This window comes from Rhinatrema bivittatum, chromosome 9 (genome assembly GCF_901001135.1).
Source record: "Rhinatrema bivittatum chromosome 9, aRhiBiv1.1, whole genome shotgun sequence".
NCBI classification, from domain to species: domain Eukaryota; kingdom Metazoa; phylum Chordata; class Amphibia; order Gymnophiona; family Rhinatrematidae; genus Rhinatrema; species Rhinatrema bivittatum.
This window is the reverse complement of record NC_042623.1, coordinates 49758192-49772305: the sequence shown is the minus strand read 5'-3', so window position 1 is coordinate 49772305 and position 14114 is coordinate 49758192. Positions and strand designations below refer to the sequence as shown.

The 14114-nt window shown below is 46.9% G+C and overlaps 1 protein-coding gene across 3 annotated transcripts in view; it reads left to right on the top strand.

Moving 5' to 3' along the window:
• CPED1 (cadherin like and PC-esterase domain containing 1) overlaps nucleotides 1-14114 on the top strand; it is a 261549-nt gene that overhangs the window by 225922 nt on the left and 21513 nt on the right. For 2 of the 3 annotated variants that reach the window (XM_029617076.1, XM_029617075.1), the window contains one exon: nucleotides 7649-7869. In XM_029617076.1, the coding sequence (XP_029472936.1) occupies nucleotides 7649-7869 (221 nt within the window). Of the gene's footprint in view, nucleotides 1-7648; nucleotides 7870-8430; nucleotides 8484-14114 lie in introns of all 3 variants that reach the window. The other variant, XM_029617077.1, reaches the window with a different exon arrangement.

Below are 14114 nucleotides of genomic sequence, written 5' to 3'. Positions count from 1 at the left end.
CAATTAGTCCACCAGTTCACCCAGTCCTTCTCCAGGTCTTCATGACCCTCCTGGTTCTTCAGTCCACCCAGACCTCCCACTCAGTCAGCACTACACAATAAGCCCGTTTGATATCCCTTACCCCAGATAATTAGCAGGCGTAAAATACTCAAGTAAGTTGTAAAATGTACATGTGTGTTTTTTAAAATAGCAATTTCTGTGTGTAAGTGTTGGCCCCACCCAGGGCCGGTGCAAGGTTATTAGGTGCCCTAGGTGAAACTTACAGCCTGCTGCCCCCTCCCCCCAGGGTCATACCCTTCCTGCATACAAATAAAATTATGCATTTATAATAATTTAACATAAAAAGGCATTCAAAATACAGTCTTCAGAGGTAAAAATATCACTTATAACTTGTATATTATATTTACATGCACTGCTTGTTGCGCTGATGGTGGACCCTTGGCCCGAGATGGGGTTGGCGCTACCCGCAGGGCAAGCCCTACGAGTCTCCACCGTTGGGTGGCGGAGCAGACTAGGAGATGGAGGCCGACTGGAGCTTAGCCAATACCAGCCCACGTTCCCCTTAGGTTGAGCCCTGGGGTGCCGGGGCCGGCTGGACTTAGGCGGGCCTCCGTGAGACGACTCCCAGTTGATGTAGACAAGGGTACGCCAGGGACCAGCAGAGGTATTGGAAGGCCGAGGATGGTCCAGACAAGGCAGGGTTCCAAAGACCCAGACGCCAACAGGAACAAAGGAGAACAGGGGGTGTCCAGGTAAAGATAGGCCAAAGCCTGAGAGGCCAGGTCCGTAGGAGACAAGGAGAGTCCAAGGCAAGCTGGAATCAGGGCAGGTGGCAGGAAGGCACAGTACTGGGAGCAGAGCTAAGGTCAGAGCCAGGAGATGGATCAGACGTAGGCCAGACGAAGCGGAGGTCAATACCAGAGAATCTGTCCAAGCATAGTCCAGGCGATGCAGGGGTCAATCCCGGAGAATCAGTCCAAGCATAGTCCAGGCGATGCAGGGGTCAATACCGGAGAATCAGTCCAAGCATAGTCCAGGTGATGCAGGGATCAATACCGGAGAATCAATCTGAGGACACGAGGAGCAGACAAGGGAACAATGGCAGAAACAGGAGACAGGAACGATGACAGGAACAGGAACCAGGAATGAGCAACGAGTACACGAACAATCGTGGAGACCTGTTGCCAAGGCAGGGAACAAGTGGCTGGGCCCTGCCTTTTATGCAGAGGTTGACGTCATCATCAGGGGCTGCGGGCTACTCTCCCGCCGTGGCCCCTTTAAAAGAGCGCAAGTTGTGCGCGCGCCTAAGCCAGAGCCCAGAGGAAGTAGGGCGGTGGCGTCACTCCGCAACCTGCGCAGGGAGGCCCACCGGGCACCAGGAGGAACCGCGCAGGAGACAGAAGCAGAAGAGGTGGCTGCAGGCGCTTAGGGACAGAGGCAGCTGCCCACCGCCGCAAGTGAAGGTGAACTAGAGCTGGCAGCTGAACTCCCGGGGTGAGTAGGCCCGGGCGTGGGCCTAGCATGGCCGGGATGCGTAACACTGCTAGGGTGCCAACCAGAAAAACCTGCAGAAAAAAAGTAAAAAGGACACATGGAATCAGGGCCGGTGCAAGAGAATTTGGCGCCCTAGGCGAGCCTTCTCCCTTGCGCCCCCCCCCTCCTCCCAAGTCGCGCCGCCACCCCCCCGGTCTCGGCCCCAACTCCTACCTCATTGTCGATCACGCCCGCCGACTGTGTGGTTTTCTGGGTCACAAGCAGGTTGGGCACTGCTTGCGGCCCACCAAATCTCCACTCTTCTTTGCCACCACTTGTGGCCCCATATGGCTCGCACCCAGTGGTGCACCAAGAGTCTCCGGCACCCGGGGGCCAATGCATTTTATGCCTCTTCAGCAGCCCCCCCTTAATCCTTCTTGTACTAATGCTTAAGGTCACAGAAAATCAGTGGCGTTTCTAGACAGAAGAATTGTTGGGGGGGGGGGGGGGCAAAATGACATTTCTTCATCACAGCCACCTCTATAGCATGGATCCTGCTTTAAAATTGGTTATAAAAAAAAAAAAAGTGTTAATAAAAAAGTCCAAAGGGTCTTCTGTGTAATTTTAGAAAGCTGGCCAATTTCACACTATAAAATTATTTGATAGCCTCATTCAACTAATTCTATATGGCTATGAGAGTGAAGTCTGGAATATATAAGAAGGGACAGAATATCAATATAAATCCTGCACCTCCAGTTCTGTAACTCTGTGCATCCACTGAAATTCCCCCCAAACAATGGAGTTTGGATGTTTCCCTTACAGCTCATCATACTAAAAGATATTTTCAAATTTTGGTGTCACCTCACAGTAACAGCAGCACAGACACCTTCTACTGCCAGACACATTGTGAACTAACACAAAACCTCGCAAAAAAGACACTCAAAATCTATACTGCAATCCCATCGTAACATAACAGTAATAACACCAAGGACTCAACAATATAACCCTACCTGTGAAAAAGCAAGGGTAAATATTACACTGGGTCCTAGAATACCAATACACCATCTACTGAGGAAACAAAACAAACCCGATTGCTATAGATCCATATACAAAAACTATATGCTAGCAGAATCTCTCATCATGGTCACACACACAGAGCAGAGACAGACCCTCACCAAATACAGAATAAAGCCACATAAAGTATAAATAGAAATGTGGAGACAAAAACTGAACTGTAAAACGCATCACGCCAGACTCTATACAGTGTAACAATGGAAAAACAAAAATGTCACCATTCCTCCTGAAACAAATCAATAAAATCAAGATATATAAATCATTAATCATAATTATAAAACCATACAAATAAAATAATTTCAAAACAGCTGATGAATAGAATATCCAATAATTAGACTCATGCAAATTTTGAAAGCTTTACCAAACACCAATAAAATATTTCAATCAGCAGACACATTACATACTACCCAATAATTAAAATGGTAGTCAATCAAGAAAAATGAACTTAAAATGCCACCTTTACTTACCCTCTCCAGCAGTTCTCCTACTCCTTTCCCTTGCAGGCCACACCAGAAGCAGCAGTAGCTGCTGAAGATGTCCTCACCGTCCTCTTCCTTAGGGACCACAACCAGTCTCTTCTCCCTCTCTCTCACACACACACACACCAGTCACACCCTCAGGACCAGTTTCTGTCTCTCACACACCAATCATCTCCCCAACCAGTCTCTCTCTCTCTCTCTCACACACACACGCACACACATACCAGTCATCTCCCTGATCAGTCTCCCTCACACATACACACGTCACCTCTCTGGCCAGTCTCTCTCAATCATACAATGCTCTCTCTCTCTCTTACTTACACACAGGCTTTCAATCACACACATGTTCTATCTCACTTACAAACAGGTTCAACCACACACATGCCCTCTCTCACAGCCACAAGTCAGCCAAAAACATGCTCCATCTCTCTCGCACACACACATTGACACACACAAGCACCCTCCCTGACTCACATATACACCACAAACATACAGAAGCACCCTCCCTGTCTCACATACATGAAGCACCCTCCCTGTCTCACATACACATTACACTGTCACAGAAGCACCTTGCTTTCAGACTTGCAGCATTTTTCACTTTTACTAAAAGTGAAAGTGATACTCCCAACCATTAAATAAGAAAACCACATTCCTATCAGAAGGCGAAATGACACCCTTCCTTCAGGTTCTGTCCTCCCAAGGGACAGCCACCCATACGGTACAGCTTCTCTTCTTTTACGCTTTCAGGCAATAAAGCAAGTGTCTTTCTTCAAACTATCAGTCATATGATTATTCATATGGGAGATATGGAACAGAAAGACATCCTTAGTCAGATTCCCTTTTAAATGTGAAGATTTCAGTCTTAGTCATTTAAAAATATACATTTTCTAAAGACTAAAAAAAAAAAAAAAAAGAAACCGTTTCAGATTGGAACTATTCTAGTCTTCATGCTTAAATTATGCTTCAAAAAAGAAAACCAAACCCCACCTGGCATCAGTATCTTAAATTTGTGATTTTGCTGAGATGAACATTTTAAATACTTTAATTTTTTTTTTTTGCTTTAGTATTTGTCTCTACCCACTTTGTTAAATTTTATTTTCCGGAAGAGGGATGCTTAAAATTCAGTAATTTCATCTTTCATCCAACTTTTCAAAAGTTGCACTACCAGCACAAAAGTTGAGGTATATGTTATGTAGAATCACATTTCATTTTTTTAAACTGGCAGATTCCTTTCTCACATACACACCACATACACATACACAGAAAGAAGATTGGCGGAGCCGACCTAACTGATCACGTGGCCGAAGAAAGGAAGATCGGCACAGCCGGAGACCAGGCACCGAGACTTAGAGGGCGCCACGGCAGGCAACCAGGCCCGATTCGCCCTGCCTCCCCCCCCCAGTGCCACCCTCCCGACGCCCCCGGTAGTCCAGCGGAGGGCCCGGGAGTGATCTGCCGCTCCCGGGGCCTCGGCTGCCACTAACCAAAATGGCGCCATTGACCTTTAGCCCCTATCATGTGACAGTGGCCAACCAATGGCACCGGTAGCCCCGTCACATGGTAGAGGGTGGCACTCAGCGGCGGATTCACGATGTCGGACCGGCCCAGGTATTCGCCGCCCAGGCCAGCCCAGGAGACATCATGTGGTCTGCCAAGCGCAGCTCTGTCACGGCCGCGCACGGCAGACCACGTGACTGGAGCGATCGGCCCACCGGGGGATGTCCGATCCCCCGATAGGCCAATCCACCCCTGGTGGCACTGGAGGGGAGGCAGGGCGAGTCGGGGGCTGGCAGAATTTTGAAAGGGCACTTTTTGCCCTTTCAAAATTCTGCTGCCTGCCACGGCGCCCCCTAAGTCTTGGCGCCCTAGGTACAGGCCTAGCTCACCTAGTGGTTCCTCCGGCCCTGCATGGACTTGATATTAGGTCTATTGAAATGTTTGTTTGGTGTGGGCTTGGACCTCAAAGTCATGAATAAACTGTGTTACGATTATTGTGAATCTCCCATACCAAAACAGTACTAATTACAGCACTCAAATAGTAATAACGCTACCTATGAAAAAGCAGCACTGCAAATATTACATCAGGCCCTAAAACACCAATACACCTCCTATTAGGAAACTAGGAGAAGCCAGGTTTCTATAGATTCATATACAGAAGCTACAAGCTACCAAAATACCTCACTTTAGTCATACATACAGAACATCGACAGCTCTTCACCAAATACAGAATAAAACACTATCAGGCCAATATAGTACAATGCGCTCGGCAGGGCCGACGTTATGTATGTATCTAAGCCAGGGGGTTCTTAACCCATTTCCCATTTCTTAACCCCTTCGATGAGCCTCCAGACAATCATTAGTCGTCTTTTCCCTCTCCTGGACGTAGAAGATTGAGGTCCTCTATCCATTCGAACGAAGGACCCTGGCACTCACTGGTTAAAGCATCTTATGCTCTAACCCAAATTCCTTTTGTATTATGTTTTAATTCCTTCTGCCTTTACCTTTCTTCCAGCTTTTAAGCTTCCCAAGTTTTTACTCCTTGTTAAATGTAACTTTGCCTTATTCACCTCTCTTGTTAATTACTTTTATTTATTGTTTCAGTTATACCCTTGTTTTATGTAAACCGATCTGATATGGTTATTACTATGAAGGTCGGTATAAAGTGTTAAATAAATAAATAAATTTCTTGGGTGCACCTAACCAGTCAGGTATTCAGGATATCCACAATGAATATGTATGAGGTAGATTTGCATGCACTGCCTCCAGTGTATGCAAATCTATCTCATGCATATTCTTTGTGGCTAATTGTGTCCCAAGGACTGGGTTGAGAACCGCTGAGCTAAGTGAACTAATCTGGCAAGCACAATCCAAAATAATTTTGAAATAACACCACTTTTTTCCCCTGGAATTTAATTTCCCGCTGTTTCCAGAAAAGAGAAATCATTGAAAAGCTGAGTTTATAGTAATATTTTTCTTGAATGGGCACTTTTGGTGAAACAATGGGCTCCATATATCATCCTTGAAATCATAAATGAGCCAGGCATGCTCAGATCATACAAAAATAATGAATGCCTAACAGTCTTATACTTTACAACCTTGAGAGCCTTGCCAATTATAGCTTTTAAGATCTGGCGTTCTTGCACATAATCTGAGAAATCTGTAAACAGAGACACCGCCCCCAGCCTTTTGGTACAAAGATCAAGTTTGTTGTGAAAAGAAGACATTAAGAACTGTGAAACAGTGGAATTAGCATTGAAACATGACGGCAGAAAAAGATCCTATGGTTACCTCTAGTCTGCCCATCCACCCAATTAATTTAGCTTCATAATTCCCATGACTTGTTGGCCAGACATTATTGTTAGGAATTAACTACACTTCAAGGGATCTTAAACATCTTTAAATCCAAAATACTCTCCTAGTAAAAACCTTACTGCTGTGAATGTGAGTTGCGAGTCCTGTTTAAGCAGCTGAATTTTTATAAATTTCTGCAAATGTTCTCTTTTCATAATTCATACCAGGCTTACCTTATCCAAGTTAATTTGGGCCTCTGGAAAGCAGATAGTAGGGAAACAAGATTGGAAAGATGTAATCCACCTTTACAGTGAGCACAGATTTCTAAAATGTGAGCAAAAGTGAGACTTTAAGTTGAATTTTCAAAACATTACGTGCTCGTGTACTCCGTATTTTATACGTGGAAAATATGTGTGTATTTTCACTTTTGCATGCACGAATGTAGAAAAGGGGCTATCTAGGGGCATTCCAGGGTGGGGCCAGGGCCAGTGGAAGCACTAGGGCATCACCGATCAGGGGAGTGGCATGGGCATGGTCTCTCCTTCTTCCCACACCACGCGGCCGGAAGAGGTAGTGCCCATGGCATGGTCCCGCCCGGGCGGTAAGTAGGAGAGACCATGCCCATGCCAAGGTAGGCAGGAAGAAGGAGAGCGCATCCTCGCCGATACCGGCCTGGGCCACGCTGCAATGAAGAGCAGGAAGAACAGCCAAGCAGCGAGGCCCCGCCCACTCAGGAAGCCATAATGGCGGCCCAGTCCCTGCTCGGCTGTAGGAAACTGTGCAGGTGGCAGAGAAGCGTCAGGCCCTGCAGGCCTGAAGAAAGGAGGACAAGCACCAGAGACTGCGGGAGCTGAAGGCCGAGCCTTGTGCTGCCAGGGGAGGAGAAGTGAGGGAGAGAGCATGTTCGTGTGTGTGTATATGAGAAAGGGCATGTATGAGAGGGCATGTCCATGTGTGCGCATGTATGAGAGAGAGCTCATGTCAGTTTGTGTGTACATGTATGAGGCGGCATGTATGAGAGAGCAAGCATCGGTGTACATGTGAGAGAGAGGATAACGTTTATGAGCAACAATTTCTCTCCTCTCCTCCTGCTAATCCACAGCAATCTCAGGCCAACCAGAATTTTTAAAAATATGATTCTCATCCAATTTGTGTACACTTAATTTAATCCAGCATGATTTAAAATGGTAAACATTACTCTACTGGAAATGCCCAATTATGAGAAAAAAAAGTAATTAACCTAAACCATTACTTGAAACACTGCATTTCAAATCTAAAACAGAAATTGTAGATTATGTATGGTTTTAAAATGGATGCATTTGTGTTTCCAGGTTCTTTTTATTGGTGATTCAACCAACAGAGGGATAATGTATTACCTTATGGAAAGAGTGAACGAGACCCTTCAGGAATGGCACAAGACACATGATACCAAATTCTATCAAAACATAAATGATAACAGGACATTTCTCAGCTATTCTTACTACCCACAGTTTTGGATCACCGTAGATCAGAGACCGACATTTGAGAAAGCACTAGAGCGACTTATTGCAAGGTATTTCTTGTTTTTGTGCAACCTCTGACAGGCACTTGGGTAAGAGGTTATTGTTAGACAAACATCCAATTGCCAACCTCAGGCCTAGATGAGCCACGACAAAAACGGGGCGGGGGTGGGCAATAGTGAGCTGGCGGCCCCAATGCGGCAGTGCGTTTTTGCCCGCCGTGATGGGGGCCGTGCTGCACACTATCGCCCCCGTAGCGCCAATGAAATAGCTGTACCTATTTCCGGCGCTACTGCAGGTGATAATGTGCGATACATTATCGCTCGCAACGCTACAGGCCCCTAATTTCCCTAAACCCCATCCAAACTCCTCCCCTTTCCCTAATTTAAATGTTCAAATTGCACTAATGCCCTAATGCACGTGATAACGGCCCATCGCAGTTTGATAAATGACCCTGTCAGTTAGTGAAAGATCTCTAAGGTAAAATGCTGCAGAAAAGGAAAATGTCTGTGACACCTGCTACAAATGCTGTTATGTTTAGCGAGTCCGTGTTAGAATAAAAGTAAGCAGAGCTGTGAGAACAGCAGTGAGTGTTGCCCATTTACTTATTTTAGACTTCCGGAGCTGAATGGATTTTCTTGGGCCCATTTCATCTGTCATTAGGAACGTAAGATTTTCTATCTTTATATGTATCTTGTAATACTTTTCTAGTTGATATTATTACTATTTGCTTGCTGTTTGCCATTTGTGGTGTTATCCTTTTGCTTAGTAAGTGCTCAAATAAACTTTCCATCTAATACCTGGATATGTGATGTACTGACTCCGTGTACTGAGTACATTTCTTTATGTATCAGAGAAGTCCCGAGGTATAGAAGCCCCTCGGTATCTCCCTCTTTCCTGAGAATTAGCCCTGAGGTAGGGCTATGGGAGTATGGGCAAGCCCCTCGGTATATTCTGTGGTGTGTGTGGACAAAGAGAATGGTTAGAAGATATTATTCATTTGTAGTCATATGTAAAAAGTGTTTGAATCTCAATTAGAACATTGTGGTTGGGGGAAAAAAAGGGACCAACCCCAGGAAGACTGTGCTGATAGCTATAGCACAGGACACCTGAATCTGGGACCCTGTTCAAGGTGGTTAATAGGGCTAGGGTAAGTTTACCTGATGGCTTCAGGTCACCAGGGATAGGGTGAGATGGTTCTGTCTTTGTTTTACTTCATATAAGGGGTTTATAATTCTAATTTCTGTAAGAAGATCTCTATAGTTCATAGATGCAGGGAGGCAAAATTTGTCTTTGATGACCTGGAATCATCTGATAACTCCATATCAGCTGTAATGGTTGAACATTTGGAACTTCAAAATCATAGATGCAACCAGGATTCTTTCAGGCTGTCGAGATGTCATGAATTGAGCTGGTAACCCTATTTCCAGTTTCATCGTCTTATGCTGGTGGACCCTTGGACCGTTGGTAGGCGAGGCTGGTGGGAAGCAGAGGCCCAGCTGGAGCTTCACTACTACCAGTCCACATTCCCCTTAGGTTGAGCCCTCGGGTGCCGGGTCCAGCTGGACTTAGGTGGGGCCTCTGCAGCGATGGTAGTCCTGGTGAAAAAATGTAGCCAGAGCTCAGGCTGAAGTTAGGAACAGGCAGCGAGTTCAAGATCAAGGTACAAGCAATGGTCGAGGCAGGCAGCATAGCTCGTGGTCAAGATCCAGACAACAGTCAAGGCAGGTGGCATTGCTTGTGGTCAAGGACCAGGCAGGCAGCATAGCTCATGGTCAAGGTCCAGGCAAAGGTCGAGGCAGGACGGCATAGCTCGGGGTCAAGGTCCAGTCCAAAGTCAAAGCCAAGATCAGTGTGAAGGAAAGAAGGAGGAAGGCGAGAAATACAGACGGCAAGAACTCAGGAACGGCAATCCAATACTCAGAAGCAAGGAGACCTATTGCCAAGTTAAAGGCTGAAGGCAGGATCCAGCCTTACATAGTCCTGGGTTTCTGATGTTATCAGCATGGTCCACGGGGCTTTTCCCACCTTGGGCCCTTTAAATTTAGAAGAGAGGCATGCACAGGTGCCTAGGGGTCGAGCACAGGAGCAAGACATTGGTGGCATTTCAGCCGCGAAGAATGGCTGCGGTGCCATTGGCGGTCCAGAGCCACGTGGAGCAACAGCAGTGCTCAAGGCCATGAAGAAGAAGAGTTGTGTTGGCAGTGGCTCCCAGCCACTACCACAGAGCCTGGGTCTGTTTCTGCCACAGCGGCGGCATGGCGGGTAAGCAAGGCTGGCCATGGGGCTTCGTAGCCAGCAAGCGTAACAGTACCCCTTCCTCTTAGCCCCCCTCCTAAGGGTTTCGGCTTCCTGGGAATGTGAGGCGTGGAACTGCTTGATCAGGTTTTTATCTAATATATTTGAAACAAGTTCCCAGGTATTCTTCTCCGGGCTGTATCCCTCCCAGGAGAAGAATTACTTTCATCTCTGGTCACGTCTTCTCAGGTCCACAACTTCACGTACCTGGTATGAGATAGCACTCTCTGAGGCAATCTCCTGTGGCTGTAGTGCCCTCCGGGAGGGCCATGAAAGTATCAGGGGTTTCAAGAGAGAGACGTGGAAGGAATTATGTATTTTTAAAGATGCGGGTAGACGGAGTTGATACATCACTAGCCCAAGTTGTCATAGCACCGTAAATGGACCGATATATCGAGGATCCAGCTGCATAGAAGGAACCCTGAGTCGAATATGATGGGTGCTGAGCTATACCTTTTCTCCTTGTTTGAAGCGCGGCATGGGTCTACGGTGGAGGTCAGCGAATTTTTTGGCCTTTAGGCCCGTATTTTTCAGCATCTGGTGCGTAAAGCTCCAGAGTTTTCTCAGTTCTTCCACCCTCATCTGAGCTGCTGGTGAGGGTACTGTCAGAGGAAGTGGTAGAGGAGGTAGTGGCTGCTTGCCATAGATGACTTGAAACGGTGAGGCACCCATGGCAGTACAAGGATGAGAGTTATAGGAAAACTCTGCCCAAGGAAGCAGAGCTGCCCAGTCATCTTGATGGACATTAACATAAACCCAGTGGAAAACTTTTAGCGTCCAATTTGTCCATTTGGACTGACCATTAGCTTGCGGTGATATGCTATCGTGAAATTCAGTGTAATATTGAACTTTTTACATAGGGATTGCCAATATCTTGCAGTGAACCGAGTACCTCGATCAGAGATGATGTATTGGAGAAGTCTGTGGAGATGGAACACGTGCTGAACAAAAGGTTGAGCTAACTATGGAGCCATAGGGAGACCAGACAATGGTGTGAAATGTGCCATTTTTGAGAAACGGTCAACTACCACCCAGATGACCGCATTGCCATTCAAGAGAGGTAAATCCACGACAAAGTCGGTGGAGAGATGAGTCCAAGGTTCCTTGGAGACTAGCAACGGTTGAAACAGCCCCCCAAGGTCATCTCGCCAATGGTTTTTGCTACGCACAGGCAGGACAAGAGTACACATCAGCCTGAACGTCCTTCTGCATGTCAGGCCACCAGTAGAATTGTTGGAGCAATGCAGTTGTCTGGGCTCATCCAGGGTGGCCTGTGATGCATGAAATTGTGGGACCAATTTAACACTTTTTTATGGTGCTTACGAGGAGCAACCGTCTTCCCTGGAGGGATGGTCAATGGTATCCTCGGTCAAAAAGGAACGAGAAAGAGCATCTGCTCGGACGTTTTTGGCTGCGAGCTTGTGTTTGAGTTAAAAGTTGAAGCGGGTGAAGAAAAGTGCCCAGCGGGCCTGACGAGGGTTCATATGCTGGGCATGGTGGAGGTGCTCCAGGTTTTTATGGTCAATATAGATGGTGATACAATGCTGAGCCCCCTCCAAGCACTTCCGCCTTTCTTCCAATGCTAGCTTGATGGCCAGTAACTCCTTGTCTCCAATTCCATAATTATGCTCGGCTGGTGAAAACTTCTTAGAGAAAAAGAAGCAAGGATGCAAGGTTCCAGAGGACGAGTACTAGCTCAAGACAGCACCTACTCCTTCAGACGAGGCATCCACTTCCACAACGCTGTAGGTCTGGGTGATGGAGAAGGGCTCCCAGAGGAAAGCATCCTTTAACTCTTAGAAGGCTGTTACAACCTCAGGCGGCCATAGTTTGGCATTGGCCTACTTGCAGGTCAGGGTGATGAGCAGAGCTGCCAGCTTTGAGTAATTGTTAATAAAGTTATGATAATAATTGGTGAAGCCCAGTAACCTCTGTAAGGCTTGTAATCCACTCAGCTGAGGCCAATCTTGTATGTACTTAAGCTTCTCGGGGTCCATGTGAAATCCTCATTTGGAGACTATGTATCCCAAAAATAGGAGGCTTTCTTTTTCGAATAGGCACTTCTCGAGTTTGGTATAAAGCCGATTATCACAGAGACATTGGAGAACTCGAGAGACATCTTAGTGATGAGTAGCCAGATCTTTCGAGAAGATTACGATGTCATCTAAGTATATGACTACGCACTGATAGAGGAGGTCTCTGAATATCTCATTCATCATGTTTTGAAACACGGCTGGTGCATTGCATAATCCAAATGGCATGACCAGGTATTCATAATGGTCATCTCTGATATTAATAACTGTCTTCCATTCATCTCCCTGTCGAATGCGGATCAAGTTGTATGCCCCCCGGAGGTCCAATTTAGAGAAAATCTTGGCTCCTTGCAGGCAGTCGAATAACTCCAAGATCAGAGGCAAAGGGTAACAGGCCTTTTGGGTACTGGCGTTCAGACCTCGATAATCTATACATGAGCAGAGGGTCCCATCCTTTTTCTCCACAAAGAAAAACCCGGTGCCTGCTGAGGAAATAGAGCGATGAATGAATCCTTTATCCAAGTTCTCTTTTATATATTCAGATATGGCTTTTGTCTCTGGTAGGGGCAAGGGGTAAACCTTTCCCTGAGGAGGTTTGGTATCGGGTAGCAGATCGATGGTGCAATTGAACTCCCTGTGAGGGAGTAAGATGTCATCATTCTTTTTTGAGAACACACAGCGAATTGCGCAATCTGCAGAAGAAGATCAGGGGGACCCTCGGTAGTGATGAGACATGGCCTAGTGGCTACCTTCTCTAAGCAGCTCATATGGCAGTTAGAACCCCACCATGACAGTTGAAGAGCAGTCCAGTCAAACTGCGGAGAATGTTACTGGAGCCAAGGTAATCCCAGAACTACGGGATGTATGGATGCATTGAGAAGATGGAATGCCATGTGTTCCATGTGAAGACATCTGGTGCGGAGCTTCAAGGGTGTGGTAATGTGGGTAACATTCCCTGGGAAAGAATCCCCATGGATAGAGGGGAGAACCAGGTAATCGGGCAGAAATCCGTGAGAATCTGAAAGTGTTCCACAAGAGTTTTCATTAGGAAATTTCCACCTGCCCCTGAATCTATCAAGGCTAGCATGTTGAATTCCTGGGTGCTCACAGAGAGTATCATTGGAATCGTTAATGGGGGAGCTGGAGATGTGAGGTCTAGGATCAGTCCCCCACTGAGTCCTAGGCCCAAGAGTTTACCAGCCTTTCTGGGCAGTAAGCGATTACGTGGCCGGCCTTACCACAGTATAGACAAAGTCTGGCTTGGCGGCGCCAAAGGTATTCTTCCAGATTCAGCTGGCCATGGCCCAGTTGCATCCGTTCCTCTGTCAGGGTTCCGGGAGGAGGAGAGGGATGCCGAGGGTGGTTGGTGATGGCCATGCGTCTCTTAGCGAGTTGTAATTCTCGAGTCCGCTCCTCCCACCCAACTCTATAAGGGAGTCTAGAGAGGCGGGGAGTTCACGAGTCATCAGTTCATCCTTGATTTGGGATGATAATCCATCAGGAAGATGGAGTGAAGGCAATCCTCTCCCCAATGGAGTTCCATGGCCAGGGTCCAAAATTCAATAGTGTAATCGGAGAGAGAATGACTGCCATGGCGGATATGGAGGAGTTCAGAGCCGGAAGCGGCCTGGCGACCCGGGTCATCAAACACAGTCTTGAAAAGTTCCAAAAACCGTGGGAGGTCCCAAAGGATAGGGTTGGAGCGCTCCTACAAAGGAGAGGCCCAGGCGAGTGCCTTACCATCCAAAGGGAAAGAATGTAGGTCGTCTTAGTGGCATCATCTGGAAACAACGCAGCTTGGAGGCAAAAAAGGATGTTGCATTGGATGATGAACCCTCGACAGAGTTGAGGCTCCCTGGAATAGCGGGAAGGCACTGGAAGCAGTATGATAGAGCATTGAGAAGGTACAGGAACAGTAGGCATCGGTGTAGATGGAGTCGACATGCCCACTGGAACAGAGGAGTCTA